Below are 18,482 nucleotides of genomic sequence, written 5' to 3' on the forward strand. Positions count from 1 at the left end.
TTTTGGAAGTGCGTTTTTTGAGCAGTGGTTAGTTTCCGGCTCGCTGTTGTTGTTGAGGCGCTATGGTGTTTCATTGCGGCCTCGATCTTTTCGCTTGAGTTTCTTTCGTGTTCTGCGGGTTCATGTTCCGCGCCGCTGAGACCAAGAGCTTCGGTAAAGTGGGAACCGGCTGGTATGTGTTTCACTGCACGATTTCACGTGATGTGTTGTCGGTTTGCTCAAAGTAGTTAAGACGTGCATTATGTTTTTTATCTGATCACTGACAATACAGTCACCGAATCGTTTTCATTGTGTTATTGTTTTCAGTAGCCTCCTTATATGATAATCATTCATTTTCCAGATAAGTTACTCAAAATACAAGGGTATTACCATATGCGTGCCACGATGCCACAACTTTAATAAGTAGAGCTTAACCGAATCCGATCTATCAGTTTAGATTCACCACCATTGAACTGTGCGCGATCACGTTAGCAAATACCGTGGTACTAAATTATTACCCTATTCCAATACTCTGTCATTTCTCAGCTAATCAACCAATGATATAGACGTTACCTTCTGATTCCCATGACTATTGACTAGCACAGTACATTTGTTAAGGAACATTGGGAATGGGAATTTGTGAGATTAAGATAAATGGATTAAATCAAAGAAAGACATTAACATATGATTTATATTAAAAGCATATTGTGATTGTACAGTGATTGTATCAGGTTGTAAGGGTGGTGTTGGCTATGGATTACTTACCTGCAAATATCAGGGAATTAAAAAAAATAGGATTTCCAGGTTCATGGAAATGAATAAAACGTTTTTTTTTTTTTAAGGAAAGAATTATAAACAAATTGAAGTTATCAATAGTGTAGTGACCATAGTTTTACTTTCTAGAGATGAATCCATTCTTAAAAATTCTGAAACTTTTCATTTGTTATTATAACATTTTATAAAAGTCATTTAGTCAGTGTTACCTTAGAGAGGTTATAAAAGTGATTTAATGTAATGATTCGAGATTGTACTGCAACATTAAGTATAAATATAAAAATAAATAAAGTAAAAGTAAAATCTGGAATCTCGAATTGTAAGTTTTCGAATTACAATGTTTCAGATGTTATGTGAGAGCTGCATTAATTGTCTGACTTTTTTGTTTCTCATTAGTTATCTGTTTTCCCTTTTCTGTTCAGGCACTTTCGGCGGACGATGGACGAGCTTGTCCATGACTTGGTGTCGGCTCTAGAGGAAAGTTCTGAACAGGCCCGTGGAGGGTTTGGTGATGGTGGAGATCACGCCCTAGCCGTCGGTTGCCTGTTAAAGCGGCAGGCGCGCAAGCGACGTGGCCGGAAACGCCGGTCCGATAATCCTCATCCGTCGTGGGACACCTGTCACCTGAGCGAAGGGTCCGAATCCAGCCTGGAGGAGCAGAAAGACTATCGTTCCTCCACGGCGGCCGGGGGCGCTCACAACCGCGACAACAACAGTGACTCTGATGACCAACTGGCCGCAAAGCGGCGTACGCCCATCACTGCTGACCCAGGCAGGGGGAAGAGACCTCTGTGGATGGATGATTTAAGCGGAGCTGATGTGTTAGGAACACGCAGTTTAAGGAGGCGTCGGAAGGTCAAGCGCATGGCTGTAGACCCGCCTTTAGACGTCGCCACCATGTTGGCACCCCCTAAAGCGTCCACGGCAGGTGGCAGTAGAGAGGCGGGGTTTCTGGATGGGAAAGGAAGTGAGGCGAGCAAAAACAGGGTGAAGAAAAGAAAGTTCACGGCGCAGAGACTCGCGCACGACGCCGCGGATGAAGGGGTGGTGGTGGAGAGTGAGGAGGTGGGTCAGGCGGCCAAAGACAAGATGGACTTTGACGAACAGAAGGGCTCAGATGAGGACATGAGTGACAGGTGGTTAGTGTTCTTCTTTATTGTGTAGCCCCTCCTCTTCCTGTTTCTCTGTCCAACAGGTACTGCCTTCAATTCTTCCTGATTAAAATAAATGATCCTTATGTCGTTTTTTTTTATTTTAGGGTAAAATCTGACCTAAACATTTTGGCATGATATAAACAGCCTGTAATGTGTTGTTACAGCGAGACAAGCAGTGTCAGTAACAGCAGTGATGGGGGTCTGTACACCAATGACGAAGGAAGACAAGGTTTGTATTATTCTGTATTTCATAACGATTATAAATCATGTAAGAAAGGCAAGCTCTGAATATCCAGCTGCAACATTTGATGGTGTTGGGTGGGGTTTGTCAGGCGATGACGAGCAGAGTGATTGGTTTTATGAAGGAGAGCCGGGAGGGGCCTGTGGAATTGCGGGCGTGGTCCCATGGTGGGAGAGAGATTCCAATGAGCTCGACCTCAATGACCCCGTGTTCAACAGCATACTGACCGGAGCGTTTCCTATAATGTCACAGGGGGCTCAGAGAGGTGAGTGCACACACACATTCAATAGGAGCTCCTCACGCATTCAAGCCTTTCTGAATAAACTGTAATGTCATATATAATGCAAGCGTGCGGTCTGTAGTTCATGAGTTTGTCCATCAGAGAGCAGTGCTGTACAACCTCACATATACAGCAGTGACCTACATAATACATTAAATGATACTTTTTTAGATAGATATTTCTTTAAAAAATACAAGTCGTTGTATAACAAATAGAAGAGTTTATTGTATGACCAATTCTCACGTATCAGCATTATTACAATATAAAATATTACCAAAAGTCATTGAAAAAATCAATAGCAGGTATTACTGTGTTTAGAACAATATCAACGGTTTTATTCAACTAACTATGTCATAAATGCATGCTATACCAGCACGTGTACTGACTGGTACATTGGCTTTCTCTGACGTTCAGGGTTTCAGGCGCGGCTGGCACGGCAGGCTTGTCTTCAGCAGTCGCAGGTTTGTCTGAAATATTATCCTCAGAATTTTGTTTAATGTGTGTATGCTATATTTACGCTTTCTTTCCAAACAGGGATCATCTCAGAGAATCGTTCCTGATCGATTACCACGGTTATCGCAGGACCCTCATGAGTAAGTGCTGATTGGCTCAGAGATATTTGATAGCTCGACTTGATTTAAGAATTTGTTTTTCTCTACAGCTCGTGGTTCAGCTCTGGGGTCAGAAGAGATCAGGTACACAAATGACAGAACATTTATTTATTTGAACATTTACTTTGTGTAATATGTGTGGAATTTGTTTACACGGTACATAATTGTTTGATTTTGTACATGTGTTCAGTTGCTTTGGGATTCTCGTAGTGACAGAAGCCACAGAAAAAGCTGCTCATTAAAGACGGCCAGCAGGTACGGTATATGTGCGTTATTGATAAGAAAATCAATGAATTTGTGCATTGTGTGTGTGATTGTTTTGTCAAATATATATTTATATTTGATAGTATGGAATCAAGTTGTGTTGTTCTATTGGACGTCAAGAATGATCATGAGTTTGCGAATAAAGGTCAGTTTATGGTTCTGCGTAGGACCTACGCCGTAACCTACGGCGTAGCCTACGCAGAGCCGCGTACCCTACGCCGTAGCCTGACGCGCACCTCTCCAAAAATGTAACAACGCGTCAACTCAACGCGGACCCTACGTGGACCGCAAGCGCTGTGATTGGTCGGTTTGGCAGCATCGTACTTCCTTCTACGCATTTCCGGCATCTTCTTCTCTGGTGTCTTCTTCCGGCAAGTTCAGAGTCCACAAAAGAACAACATGGTGAGCATCGACATCGACCAAGTTACTGAGCGTCTGATTGAAGAGGTTCAGAAATACACGCATCTGTATGACTCCTCTTCGGCGGACTATAAAGACTGTCAGATGGCGGCGAATTCTTGGAGAGAGATTTCCTCTAACGTCGGTTTGGCTTCCATTGTCGTTTGCAAACACTAGCATACACACACACAAAACATCGGCGAAGAAGAGCAAACCCATGAAAACACAAAGAGCCAACTAGCGTTTCGGCAGTGTAATTGCAGTATGACGCATACTCTCAACGCAGAACCATAAATGTTCACGACGGCGTCGTCTACGTATGTAGGCTACGCCGTATGTTACGGCGTAGGTCCTACGCAGAACCATAAACTGACCTTAAGTTTCCATAAGACATTCAGTTCTTTTTGAATTGTTTGCTTGCTTTGTGTCCAAACTGGAAACATATTGAACTCTGTTTTTGTGTGTTTGTGTAGACAGACGAGTGGTCACCTCGGGTCTTTGTGTACTGGAGATATAAAGAGACGAAGAAAAGCCGCACCAGTAGGAGCCTCTTCAGCCGCAGGTAACACACACACTTTCATTTACCACATTCTTTTTATTCACACAATGTTCAAATTATTCTGGACCACATCAGGATGACAGCAAGGCTTGTAGCCGTGGTAACAGTCGAGTCATTGTGTCATGTGACAGGATTGGCAGCTCAGTGCATTTCCTGCCCTGATCCTAGACGCAAAGCACATGCCTGTGTCACCCAGGGGTCAGAGTTCACCAAACTCAGATTTAGAACGGGAAACATCAGAAGTGAGATCTGGATTATCTGAAAGAGAATATCATACTATCAGATTAATTTATGTGATTCTACTGTGAGTGTGCCCAGAAAGCTGATTCACAAAAATCTACATTTACAAAGTATCCTTAAATAAACATTAGTGCAAATAATTACATTTTAGATACTATATAATGGAGAATGTGGGAAAAACACATTGAAAGAAAATATATATGTACACTTTTATTCAGATTTTATTGCCTTTTTATTTAAATGACCATGTATCTTGTCAGCAAACCTGGTGCACTTTTAATGTATTTAAAATCGCATTTTAAGCTGCAAGATTGAGCTGAAGATCTGCCGTGTGAACTCTATTTCAACTCATCATGTGCATTACAAGAATCAGTCGGCCTAATCACTTAATGCAGATTATCTCTCTCTCTCAGGTGTGGTGGGTGAGAGTGTCCCTCCTCTCCCGGAGTCAAATGTGGGGAACCGTATGATGCAGTCTATGGGCTGGACCCCAGGCTCTGGTTTAGGTCCAGATGGCAGAGGCATCACAGAGCCGATCCGTGCGTCTCAGAGGCCAAAAGGAGCTGGATTGGGTTTCAATTGAGCTCGATCAGAGAACGGAGAGAGAAACTCACAGAGAGACACAGACGTGGTTGTCTCTCTCTCCGTTGACCTCGCTGTTAATGGCAGGCAGCAGCAGAGAGCCAATAGCTTTATAGATGAAAGAATACAATGAAAGAGAAGATGTGCATCAACCCAACTGACTCTAGAGCTGACTTACTGCCGCCCGAAAAACACGGACTTTAACACCACTGTTATCGCTCACTAGACATCCTGGTTGCTTTTTTTGAGTAACTCCAAAAAATATATTAATTTGAATATTGATAGTTTTAAAGATTTCGAACACTGAGAGATGAAAGATGCATTTTACCACTTTTCTTTCAAAGTAGTTATCAGTCTCGTGAATATTTGGTCATGTTTCGCCACAAATTTATTGCAGAATTATGTTTTGCATGGGAAAAAAAAGCTCTGTTTTGAGGACCATTGCAGTTAATTGCACCGTGACATAATTTCCTCATAATTCTCATTATCATAATGCAATACGTAAAAAATTGTTTATGGCACAACATGATTTAGATTTTAAACTTTGTTTGCCAGAAAACAACAGACTGATGGATTCTAAAAAAAAGTATTTAAAGTAATGAATTTTGCATCTTAATAATATTCTTATTTTACTGACAAAAGAGTCAATTTTTGTTAGAATTGTCATGAACATTTCATTCATGATTTGGTTGTTTAGACATTTGGGCATATATGTACCAATCTGTTATGCTAATAATGAATGTGGATACCTCGCCCTCATGAAAACTACTTGTTTTAAACACCGAAGTGACACCGATTGAGCCGAGTTACCGTCGCTCTGTGACCTCCGATCCATTCCGTTTTCATTCTGGTGTGTTACACTAATGTGCAATTCAGTGAAATGCATGTACTGTATTTCTAAATACAGTAATTGGATTTATTGACTGAATGAGCTTAATGATAATAGAGTTAACTATTCAAGGAGATGAACTGATTCTCACTGATCATTTGTATATGTGTGGATCACGGCAGTGTTTGCTAAACACTTCAGCGCGCATGTGAGCAATCCCCGATGAATGGAGATTATTTTAAGGAATTAAGCATGAGTGTTTCTGTCATTTTTGCCAATTTATTTGCAGATTATTTAAGGACAGGCAAATAATCTCAATGTTTCCCGAAGTCACAGTGGTGTGTCTGTTCATATACTGGATCAGTATTAAAACATTCTCTGCTCGTCTTTAAATTGTATCTTATTTTCTTCTTTAATCAGACTTTTTTTTTTTCAATTTAGTCTGTAACCTAAAATTTATTTAATTTGACGCTCTTAAATGCTTTTAAGGAATTATAGATTTAAAGGCTTCGTAAACCGGAAGTTGCGATCGTATTTACTTCCGTATTCTGACACATTTCCGAGTGAAAAGGAATTTCAAAGCAGAAAATGTGTGGGCGTGGCTTGCGTTTTCACTGCGAATTGATTGGATGCGTAACAGCTGTTGCATTGATTTTGAAATGAAACTGGCAGCAGACTGACAGTTGAAGGGGAGGAGTTAACGGATGCTCCGGCCAAGCCGTCTAATTTACGTCATTTGAGATCAGAGCGGAAGTGCATTTTCAGATTTTAACTCAAGATTTTGAGGGAACAGGAATTTTAAAACGAAAATGACCCACATTGATAAGCTTTTTACTATAAACGCTGCAGTATTTCATGAAAAAATAAGAATTGTCATTTTTAATTTACCTGGAACTTTAAACAAAAGTCACATCTCAGTGGAAAATTCTTAAATATATATATATATCCAAAATGTCTGTAAAAAAGAGATTTTAAATGTTTCTCTGCCTCGAAAGGAACTGAACATGTAACTGCTTGGGGACCAGATGATGCCTTAAAGGAGTTAATAAACATATAACTTTAAATTGAATAGAGGTTTTTCTTCAACATTTGGATATCCAGGCTGAATTGTTTTGCTTGTCAAATGCAGTTAACATTATGTGATAAAAATTGAGAAACTATAACAAGATTGTTTTGTATTCTTACCATGCTGTGAAAAGGGCCCAAATGATGTCACTTCCTTTTTGTTATAACGTGCAGATGTTCTCTTTTTGAAGATTCAAGGGCAGTTGTGTTTTTTTGTGAGACGGGAGAGATGAAATAGACCCATTCAGTCTATAATCCTGCTCACCTCTGCTACGTGGCTAATGCTGAGTACACAGGTAACAGTCCCAAATACACACACATCCAAATTATTTTGAGAAACAACAGCGTGGATAAAACTGGGGTAAAACTAAAGACAGGTTTCAAATGATGCCAACGGGTCCATGTTAAAAGTTCTCCAGCAGAAGGAAAAAAACTCCTTTTTGAGTCAGGTTTTTGAGTGCATTTCTGAAAATAAATGCATAAATAATCAAATCACTCAAAACTTCTGCAACGTGTCTTGTTTAACACAAAGGTTATGCAGAACTCCTATAGCACGTCACAGAGATTTGGGTCAAACGCTACCACAGATCTGTAATATTGTATGATTGTGTGGTGATCAGACGTGGATCTGATCTGGGTATAGTTCTGATATAGAGGGTGGAGAGAGAGAAGAGAAGAGACGGATGTTTAAAGAGAAACATTTCCTGATGTGTTGTCTGCATTGACAATGATGATGGCGAGAGTTTTCGAGTCAGATTTAGACATGGAGATATCTCTTTGTTAGCAGCTCAATGTGTGTTTGCCTTCATAACCGGGTAATACAGCTGAAAACAATGTGTTTGAATTGAAAATGCTGGAGGTAAACAGACAAAGCTACGCATGATCTCATGTACAAACCCTATTGTTTCTTTAAAGTTTGTTGAACATGGCATGTAAAGTGTGGAGTGCGGAATAGTTTGGCCAAAAATGAAAATAGGTGTTCAGTTATTCACGCTCTTGTCATTACAAACCTGTATTGCCCTTTCGTCCCTCTGAAGGGAGATAATAAATGCTCTCTAATCTGCTTTTGCATTGAAAGTGAATGGGGACTGAAAAAGGCAAGATCCAAGAAAGATGTAACAAATTGTCCAAACAACAAGCTATATTTCAAGCATTCTGAAGCCAAAGCAGATTGTGTTCTTTGCAGTTTAGACGAGTGAGGAATGACATGAGGGTCTGTAATGACCAGATTTACTGCTGGATGTACATTTCAACTACATTTTAACGATAAGAGTCGTGCAGATTTTTATAAAAGAAATCTGAGCATGTGCTCTTGTGTTCAGATAACACTTCTGCAACTCTTATCAGTTTGAGTAGTTTATTAGAGACTCGGAAACGTTTCATATTTTAGTGACGTCTTTTCATATTCACCAACGAGTTGCAGTGACAAAAGCAATCTAGAAGCAATCTTTTCTTTCATTTTTACTTCATTTCTTGTTTATCTTTGTAGGCCTTATTTGGACACTTCTTTAGGTTTTATGATAAAAATGGCAGTTTTAAAATCATTTAAATAATAATATGGGATGTTTCTGTGTTGTCACCCTTGGTTTGCATAAATCCTTGAAACTAAATGATGAAATAAAAAAATAGCAAATGACAAATCATCAAAAAGCAAACAAGCACGCACCATTTTGCAAAAAAAAAAACTGGACTTAGACACTTTTTATAGCTATATAATTTCTTTAGAGATGCCACTTTGTTTAATATTTTGTTATCCAATGCAATGACATTTCTACATTTTTAGCTAGGTCTTCCAAATTCTTTCATGGCTGGAGTGTATTTTTTGTGTTTCTGACACAAACCACTGGACATTTGTTATAATCCCGAACACATGATATATGTATTCTACATTGAAAACTTAACATAAACAGACACCTTGAACCTCAAATAGGCTAGTTTATTACACTGAGTAAAAAAATGTAAAGTGCTGTATTTGTGAATGTGAACACACATCTGTAATCTACAGACTGATCACATACGCAGGTCTCTTGCATTAGTTACACACACTGATATCCGTTAAAGATCAAATAACGCAGCGCCTGATAAGAACATAAGCATATCAAGATAAAACAGCCTTTTAATCGTTGTGTGTTTTAGGGGTCGTAATTTTGATAATGAATTCAGGAAACAATTTAATGAACAAACATGTTTAAAGGGATAACAATTCTGTCACCTTTTATTCACCCTCATGTTGTTCAAAACCTGTATGGCTTTGTTTCTTCTGGAGCACAAGTGAAGAAGATATTTTGTCAATGGTAGCCAGTGTTGTTTGGCTACCGACGTTCTTCAAAATATATTCTGCAGAAGAAACAAACAGGATTTAAGGCTGTGTACGTTATGAAAGAATTTTTGTTTACAGTGTCAGTTTAATGTTCGTGTTTAATGTTTCATACAAGGGGTTTCGTTAGGCCTAGTCCTTCTTCAATACCTGGTTAAATGCATGTAAATGTAAAATTAAATGTAATGTTTACATGAATACATATCTGAAAAACATCAAATTTCGTGTAATTTCGAACCAGATACGCCACCGACGCTCACCTGCGCAAAATCTATCAGTATTCACAAATGGGCGTTCCCATTGGTCCGTATCTGCAGACGTCAGCGTAAGGGGCGGGGAAACGTCATACACTTGTTTAATATTCATGAGTGGTGGTTTGGTCTAAGCGTTTGCGCCGAAGCGGCAGAATCACACTGAAGAGATACAGAGATCACACGAGCATCTTAACAGTAAAGCATCATTACTGAAGGAGAATAGTTGAGATATTTCGTGTTTTTCTTTTTTTCACGAGGCTGTGGTTTGATCGCGAGCTGTCTGATGGATCTAGTGCAGTTTTATCAGCCGGAATCTTTTTCCTTTCATTCTGAACCTACAAAGTAAGAAACTTTATTACTTTACGGCTTTTTACGAAGATAAATGATGTATTACGCATTTGATCTTCTTGTATTTGTTGGAAAAAAAGCCTGACAAAGTGTACTAAATAAAAGTATGTTTCCTCAATTAATACAACAATTATTGAGTAAAACTGTGTTCACCTGGTATTAGACACAGCCTTAAAAACAGAAATGTTTTTTTATGATTTTCAGTATGATTTTGGTGGAATCTGTGGTTAGTATGTTTTTAGGATTCATGATTGGAATATTATGAGTTTAATATACGTTTGAATCTCTGAGGCATGTGAAATGCCGACATTTAGACATAGCCTACATTATGATTTATTTTTCGCATTTAATAAATTATGTATAAATTCTTTATTGTAAATTCTTTATGTAAAGAATATAGACTCATTTATTTTATATGTAAACACATGTTTTTAAGACTCAATTATATCAAGATTTTATTTGATCTGTTAAAATGCCAAAATTCAGATTTTATGAAGAGTTTGGAGGCATAAATCATACTTCAAATATTGATAAATATATTAAGACACGCCATTCCACCATTTCTAAAAATACTGAACATTTCTTTAAATCACATTTTCTTAATGTCTCTGTGTTTTTCTCATCAAATATAACTATTTTATATATGTATTGTTTAGTAGTATGCAGCCCAGGTTGTAGAAACGATGGAGAAGTTGGCAGGTTGGAAGTGTGAATTGTACTGCTGTAATCTTATCTGCATTCAGGATTAAACGCAGACAGAAAACATTCACAATAATCATATCAGAATCACAGTTCTGATCAAATAAGGTCTGTGGATAAAACAAACAGAACAAATACCAGACAGAGGAAGTTTATATAAAACACCATTCATTAATTGATCATTAAGATTATTTAGTTTATTTACGAATCAGAAGGGGATTTGCAGTTTGAAGACATCAAAGCGCTTGTTTAAGTTTCACAAAGAACTTTACAATAGTACAATAGAATTTAAAATATAGCAGGCCTATGAAACGTGTTCTTTTTTAATAACAAGATTCTTCACTGGTTCAGTGGGGCAGAAAAGATTATGATGTTTGATTTTTTATTCTTACAGAGTGAAGTATACTCAAAATCCAGTCCAGTCATCACTTAACTAATACAAAAATCATACAAATAATCACATTACTTATAATATATATAGTATGATCTTGTTGTGTTTAAGAATTTAGGCAGGGAGCTTTAATAAGCACATGTTCTGGCAACATTCTCTGACCGTCTTAAAGCAATTGGATTTGAGAGCCGGTGATGGAGTCAAGAGTAATTCCTTTGGATCCCAAACAAAACCCTGATGGGCTTTAAGATCACGTTACCGTGTGTGTGTGAGAGTGAGAAAAACAGGTGTGTTCAGGTGCTGTGTGTACTGTAAACACTAAGTCAAGACTGACATTGTTGGAAATTTGAAGTTGTGCTGATAAAAAGGAAAGATGCTATTGTGTGAGACGAAAATTAAAAAGAGAGATGTGGTTGGCGTAACTTCACTGTGGAAGTTTAATTTTACTTTCATTTTACAGTCATTTTTATAGAACTGATATAAAGTTATATGCAAAGTAATGGAAATGCATACAATGTTTTAAAACCTTCAGTTTTTTACATCTCCTTGTTCTCTCTGCTTCCAAAGCTTTTTAGACATGATGTCAATCAACACCCACTGCCCCGCCTACATCAAGGCAGAACCATCGAGCCCCGCCTCTCCACCGGACAGTCTGACCCAGCGCAGTCCAGGGGCATCGTCAGATGCTGGAAGCAGCTACAGTTCAGTAACTAAAGAGATGCAAACCGGTCTGGACTTTCCAATAGGGGCAGTGTTGAGTCCTCGTGGCGCCCCCTTCAGGCTGGTGGAAGAATCACAGGTGAAGAGCGACTACAGGTTGAGTTCGGCCACCAAACGTCTGTGCCTGGTGTGTGGCGATGTTGCATCTGGATTTCACTATGGGGTGGCGTCCTGCGAGGCCTGCAAAGCGTTCTTTAAACGTACCATTCAAGGTCAGATTGCAAAGAATGTCTGTTTTGTATGCTTTACATTTCTCATCATAAGAGCTCAATCAGTTTTGCAATGTCAAAAATGACTTTTTTATTTAATTCAGAAATCTATTAAAATAATGATTTATTTATGAAACAAGTAAATTAAATCTTTTAGAATAAAAGGCGTATAGATTTACTACAATTTAGACTTCTTTTATTTGTTATGCGCGTTTGAAAGATTCTCTTCAACCTTTGCTTCGCTAAAACAAAACTGAAGGAAGATCGAAGTGAGGTCATGATGACTAAATAGATTCAAATAGATGAATCACATTTGATTTAAGGAAATCACACTGCATCATTTGCAAATCCACTCTGATTGGTCAATGAGTATTATGCTTTCTGTTGTTCAGTTATCTGCAAATAATCTGTATTTGGCTTTTACTGTCTCTGGCTTGAATTGTTCTTGTGTTATTTTTAGACATCATGGTTCCCATGCCTTACTGTAAAACACAGGATGATGATGTAACCGCTGCGATCAGTCATACAGAGGTCAGAGGTTAAACGTAGACTGCCAGAGCTTAAACTAATCTGTCTGATTTCTGTCTGTGTGTCTCAGGTAAAATAGAGTACAGTTGCTCGGTCAGCAGGGATTGTGAGATCACTAAGAGACGGAGGAAGTCTTGTCAGGCCTGTCGCTTCACTAAGTGTCTGTCTGTGGGGATGCTGCGAGAAGGTAAGCGTGTATCCCAATTCCCATTATAGTGGTGCAAAATAAAAAAAAAAAAAATTCAACTGTTTTTGCTTCGGAAGAAAAATCAATAAACTCTTCAAACAACAAAACCCTTAGTAAAGACTGTTACTTTCTATATGAAATTAATGCAAATGAAAAAATGCGCCCGGATATGTTCTGAGTGGGATTTGTGAGGTTCATCTTAGTTTGTTATGGGAGCCAAAGACTGCACACATACACATGATTAATATTTTAATATAATGTATTTTAATGTAATATATATTATTCATATTCATATGTAAGTGTATGGATTCTGAGGTTCTGAAATAAGCAGCTCAAGAGGTCTTGCACAAACACACACGCACGCACACACCGCCTAGAGAGATTTTCAATAAAAATAATATCCATACTCAAATAAAACTGTAGTAGTCAGCAAATAATACCATGTTGTGCGTATGTGTGTGTGCAGGAAGTAGGCGCTGCTCTGATTTACTTGCTTATTCAGGATTTTCTGTTGCCGAAGACACACACATACAGATTTTTATAGTTTGTTGTACTTAATTTTGTTTAGATAATGTAAGAAGTTACAGATGTGTGAGATACAATGTAAACCATAGAAACACACACACATGCAAGCACGCACGCACACACACACGCACGCACGCACGCACACACACACGCACGCACACACACACACACACACACTTTCAAAAATCTCTTTGCAATCAGTACCACGATAATTCTTTGTGTGTATGTTTTGTCTATAAGTCTCTGTTCATGTTTTCTGTGTATGCAGGTGTGCGTTTGGACCGGGTGCGAGGAGGACGGCAGAAATACAAGAGAACCGACTCCAATTCCAGCGTTTGCCTCAGCGTACAACTACATCACAGGAAAACATGTGAGAACATCTCTACTTCAACAAAGTCTCGAATCTGTGTGTCATCGTTTTCAGGCAGGTGTGTTCATTCTTTCCATGTGCGTCTCTCGTAGCACCCCGCAGCAGTCAGGATGAGAATAAGGTGGTGAACCTCCTGTTGGAGGCGGAGCCAGAAAGGGTGTGTGCCATGCCTGACCCCACCCTCCCTGACAGTGACATCAAAGCTCTGATGACACTGTGTGACCTCGCTGACAGAGAACTCATGCTGAACATCAGCTGGGCCAAACACATACCAGGTACACACACATAGTTCCGTACTAACAAACTATCTTTAATTTGACCCTCATATGTGCACATGAACTCGAAAACCCTGACCAGGTCGCTTTGAACAGCAGTGGCGTGTCGTGTGTATGTGTATTTTATCTTTATGTTTTGGATACAAAGAGATACGTTGTTGTTAGTTTGCTGTTCCTGTGTGTGTGTGTTTTGGAAAACACCTGAGGGTGGAGGGATCAGCCGTAACCTTTCAGCACACACACACAGAACCGGCCAGCACCTGTTTTTGAGTTGATACTCACCTCTGTAGTAATGCTTACAAAACAAACCACAAAATCAGGTGTGTGTGCTTGTGGCTCACATTTTGCCTACATCAAGGGCACCAAAAGATGCCTGAAGGATAGTAAACCTCAAAGCACCTGCAATATAAAGACCAGCCCCTACAGAAAAATACAGCCTCTATGGGAACAATTGAATAATAAATATACTAAATAATGTCTGGTGAGATTTGTGTTTGTGGAGGTGTTACAAAAAATATCATTAGGCCAGTATAAAGACTAGAAAGTATTATTACATATGATAAAGTATACATTGCATTATTTATTAATAAACGCTATGGACATGTTTGTATATCCCGGTGGGGACCTAAACCTGAATGCACACCAACACATGGGGACACGTGTCACCGTGGGGACCAAAATTGAGGTCCCCATGGGCAAAAAAGCTTATAAATTGTACTGAACAATATTTTTTTTAAATCTAAAAATGCAAAAAGTTTTCTACGATCTTTCGGGTTAGGGGATAAAATATACAGTATAAAAAACATTACGCCTATGGACTGTCCCCACGGAGATAATAAACCAGACGTGTGTGTGTGTGTTCATGTTTGTATATCCCGGTGGGGACCTAAACCTGAATACACACCAACACGTGGGGACCAAAATTGAGGTCCCCAGGGGCAAAAAAGCTAATAAATTGTACAGAACAATGTTTTTTACAAATCTAAAAATGCAAAAAGTGTTCTATGATCTTTAGGTTTAGGGATAGGGGATAGAATATACAGTTTGTACAGTATAAAAACATTACGCCTATGGACTGTCCCCACGGGGATAGTCAACCAAAGCCTGTGTGTGTGTGTGTGTGTGTGTGTGTGTGTGTGTGACAGCAGCAGGCTATTGTCTTTTCTTTCCCATTTCAAGCCGAAGATAAAGGGAAGATGACATTGGTGATTTAAACAGTTGCAGGGTTGTTTTGTTTGTGTTGTTCTCAGTGTCACGAGGGTCGTTTGATTCTGTTAACGCGTTTTGCGGATGTCAATACGGCTGCATCTCCAGAGCGCAGCGTGAATCTCGATCGATCTGCGCGCAGATCCAATCAGCTAATGAACGTCACTCGCGTGAACACAGCAGTCATCACGCTCTGTGATAAACATCAGTGATGGGTGAATAAAATGAAATAAAGCACACTGACCCCCCCAAACCAATCGCCCGCTTTTAATTAAGTGTGAGAGAACGATTCTGTCTGTCATTGACGCTGTTCTTTAGGACACACACAGAGCCTTCATTCATCAATGAGGTTTCAGTTCGGTGTGAAATTGTTGCGGAAATTAGCTTGAAATTGACAAGGATTTTATCTGATTCAAAGCCCATATATTTATCTGATAGTTCTTTTTGTAGTTATTTAGGCTAGGTGATTCATTTTGCTTCAATTGAATTGTGGAATTTGTGTAGAGCTTTTTTAATGTGCATTGTGTGCTTTAGCTAAATAGTTGTTTAAACGTTTAGTTTATTCGTTTTTTGAAGTGATTAGTTGTTATGTAGGTGTTTGGTCATTTATTTAGAGGATTAGCTCTTTGGTTGATAAATTGTTTAGTTAAATAGGTAAATTTACTAATTATAGAGGTATTTATCTTATTTATTTGCATCAGGAGAGCATTGCATCAGCAGCGCAAAAGGTCGTAGGTTCGAAACACACATACTGAGAAAACGTATAGCTTGAATGCACTCCAAGTTGCGTTGAATAAACGTGTCTGTCAAATGCATAAATGTAAAATGTGGAATATTTAGTGTCAGTTTTGGCAGGACAGACCCCAGGTGCTGAAACTAGTCTTGAAACAACACAATCTTTATTGATGAAGAACATGAACACAATAACAGGGCTGACATTAAAGGCACAAAACCAGTCAAAGGGGCTGACAGGAAACAAACCCCACCCTAGAAAACCCCTTTGAAGTCAGACTGTATACACAGTGGGCATACTGCTTGAGGAAAAAGCCATTAAGATGTGACGCACATTGCATTCATTTAGTTGGGCTTAGTTACTGAGGTAATAATCAATTGCTCCTGCAGGCTTTTCCAGCCTCTGTCTCTCAGACCAGATGAGTTTACTGCAAAGCGCATGGATGGAGATCCTCATCTTACGTGTGGTGTTCCGATCGCTGCCCTGCGAGGACAGGCTGGTTTTTGCGGACGATTACGTCATGGATGCTGAACAGGCCAAATCAGCCGGTCTGCTGGAACTTCACATGGCCATTTTACAGCTGGTGCGCAGGTACAGATCCATGAGACTGGAGCGAGGAGAGTTTGTCACACTGAAGGCTATCGCTCTCGCCAACTCGGGTAAAAATTTGTATTTATTTATTTTTATTTCAGTATGGGCTTTTCAATGGCCGATTCTCAAAACTACACCAAATCCTGTTTTTTATGCAAAATCTAAATGCATAATAAAATATTTATGTACTTTGTGCCGTTTCACGTACATTAACAGAGTTGAACTCTATAACTTAATGAGACCAATGTAGTTCTAAATTAAATGAACGAAAAAAGTACATGAAGCTGTGACAAATGATGACGCTCCCTCAAATATGATGTAAAAAAGAGGTTAATGTAACAGTGTAACAGGGTTGAACAGATTATACAGAAAACACAAAGTCTGTATTTTCTCACAAACATGCACACAGCCGTATAGAAAAAAACAACACAGTGAAATTTGAACTCTCTCTTTCCCTTCTCTTAGACTCGATGCACATAGAGGATGTGGAGGCAGTCCAGGTTCTTCAGGACTCTCTTCACGAAGCCCTGTTGGATTATGAGCACGTCGTGCACACGGAAGACCCTCGACGGGCAGGAAAACTCATCATGACCCTTCCTCTCCTCCGTCAGACCTCTGCCAAAGCCGTGCGACATTTCTGCAGCATCAAACAGGACGGTCGCGTCCCCATGCACAAACTTTTCCTGGAACTTCTGGAGGCCAATGCCTGATCTCTGCTCTGATTGAAGCATCAAACAGAGGTGACTCCGCCCCCGCACGATGTGGTCCACCGAAGGTCGATTGTATGTGAATCCAGGGGCAACAATAGACACTGTCACCACTCGTAATAAATCAAACAAGAAATATACCAAACTATACACTATACACATAGCTCAAAAAAAGAAATGTCAAATATATCAGTGAGAGCTCGATGGGAACGTTTCAGTGATGTGAAACTTGAAGACATTCATTGTTTGATTTTTTTGATGTCATCACCTACAGAGCTTTTATCTTGCTAATTGTTGTGCTTTAGAAATCACTGTCTCCATAGGGATGTTTGCCTTGCCAAAGAAACAAACAAAAATTGCTACACGTTTTTAAGTTTAAACATCTCAGAGATTGTTTTGAATGTACTATAATGCATATTTATTGGTATAGAGGTCAAAAAAGAAGGTCTTTCTATATCAAACAGTATCCGCAAAGAGCAAATATCAAAAACTACATCGACAATTCTGATAAAAAGAATGAATGCGTTTTATCAACTATACTATTTCCTGAGCGATTACCTAGGAATGTTATTTTACACGCACAAAAAGCCGAAGCTTCATTGAAGGTTAGTCGAAAGAATCGTGTTGACTGGAGTTAGTGGTTTCTTATCATGAGAGCAGGTGGGGGTTTGTTTTATCAGTCACCATGTGTGTTAGTTTTTGAATCATATCAACAGAACTGGACGCTCTGTTCTTATAAAGCTATCTAGATTAGCGGCCAAACCAGCCCATTACGTCTGAGATCAAACTTAAATTGAGTTGAAAAACTACCAACTGATAACAACACTTGTTTGATCCATTTTACCGTGTTTTACCACATGAACCTTCCAGCACCCCAAACTGACAATGTTTGCTCAGTCAACAACAGACAACATAAACTGTATTAAGATCTGTTTTCAGAAATGTGTGTAAATATATTTTATAGCGATAACCGAATGTTTTGATTGATGTTTTGATTCACTAACACTTAAAAATAATATAATACAATAATAAAAATTAATTGAATCCACAGTGACCTTGACTATTCATTCACAATGGACACTCCAGAGGTGATGGCTGGTTTTAATCTCTCTCCATGTTGCCTGTGTGTTATTGTGAATATCGGATGTTATTAAGTTTACAGTAATGAAGGAAACACTTTGTGCACAACAGAAATGCCATATCTCTTCAGCAGTGTTTGTTAGTTAAATCTGTACTGGTTTAACAATGAATTTTGGGTGTGATATAAGAATGTGTGCGACCGACAGACGGTTTTGATTTTCCTCATTTCTTTATGTGAAAGGTTTATGAATGTGTCTGATGTAAATATTGTCTTGGCAATCTTTGTGTTTGATTGTACACATTATGCACATTTTTTTTCAAATAAACCTATAACGACAACAATACAATAAAGTGTATGTGTGAGT

General features: G+C 38.9%; 2 protein-coding genes across 5 annotated transcripts; both read left to right on the forward strand.

Moving 5' to 3' along the window:
• The first annotated feature begins 21 nt into the window (after nucleotides 1-21).
• Nucleotides 22-6,950, forward strand: gpatch2 (G patch domain containing 2). 4 transcript variants are annotated; one of them, XM_057353096.1, is made up of 10 exons: nucleotides 22-172; nucleotides 1,176-1,889; nucleotides 2,072-2,136; nucleotides 2,273-2,413; nucleotides 2,843-2,889; nucleotides 2,963-3,021; nucleotides 3,090-3,123; nucleotides 3,230-3,294; nucleotides 4,176-4,264; nucleotides 4,915-6,950. In XM_057353096.1, the coding sequence occupies exons 1-10, from the start codon at nucleotides 123-125 to the stop codon at nucleotides 5,082-5,084; spliced, it is 1,434 nt and encodes a 477-aa protein (XP_057209079.1). In that variant the 5' UTR covers nucleotides 22-122; the 3' UTR covers nucleotides 5,085-6,950. The 4 variants fall into 4 exon arrangements, with proteins under 4 accessions (XP_057209079.1, XP_057209078.1, XP_057209076.1 ...); XM_057353095.1 differs by having other exon boundaries at nucleotides 23-172; nucleotides 1,176-1,892; XM_057353093.1 differs by having other exon boundaries at nucleotides 23-172; nucleotides 1,176-1,892; nucleotides 2,240-2,413; nucleotides 4,915-6,949.
• A 2,763-nt stretch (nucleotides 6,951-9,713) lies between these two features.
• Nucleotides 9,714-18,451, forward strand: esrrgb (estrogen-related receptor gamma b). The gene is made up of 7 exons (XM_057353098.1): nucleotides 9,714-9,890; nucleotides 11,554-11,918; nucleotides 12,514-12,630; nucleotides 13,424-13,525; nucleotides 13,618-13,800; nucleotides 16,129-16,398; nucleotides 16,796-18,451. Exons 1-7 carry the CDS (start codon nucleotides 9,832-9,834, stop codon nucleotides 17,038-17,040), a joined length of 1,341 nt encoding a protein of 446 aa, XP_057209081.1. The 5' UTR covers nucleotides 9,714-9,831; the 3' UTR covers nucleotides 17,041-18,451.
• The last annotated feature ends 31 nt before the right edge of the window (nucleotides 18,452-18,482 follow it).

This window comes from Triplophysa rosa, linkage group LG15 (genome assembly GCF_024868665.1).
Source record: "Triplophysa rosa linkage group LG15, Trosa_1v2, whole genome shotgun sequence".
NCBI lineage: Eukaryota > Metazoa > Chordata > Actinopteri > Cypriniformes > Nemacheilidae > Triplophysa > Triplophysa rosa.

Excerpts from the sequence above, each read along its gene's own strand:
- gpatch2 (XM_057353093.1), top strand. The coding sequence starts at position 123 with ATGTTCCGCGCCGCTGAGACCAAGAGCTTCGGTAAAGTGGGAACCGGC. Across the intron at positions 1,893-2,071 it reads GAGGACATGAGTGACAGGTG|CGAGACAAGCAGTGTCAGTA; the intron begins GTTAGTGTTCTT and ends GTGTTGTTACAG. Across the intron at positions 3,124-3,229 it reads CTGGGGTCAGAAGAGATCAG|TTGCTTTGGGATTCTCGTAG; the intron begins GTACACAAATGA and ends ACATGTGTTCAG.
- esrrgb (XM_057353098.1), top strand. The coding sequence starts at position 9,832 with ATGGATCTAGTGCAGTTTTATCAGCCGGAATCTTTTTCCTTTCATTCT. Across the intron at positions 9,891-11,553 it reads TTTCATTCTGAACCTACAAA|CTTTTTAGACATGATGTCAA; the intron begins GTAAGAAACTTT and ends CTGCTTCCAAAG. Across the intron at positions 16,399-16,795 it reads TATCGCTCTCGCCAACTCGG|ACTCGATGCACATAGAGGAT; the intron begins GTAAAAATTTGT and ends CCCTTCTCTTAG.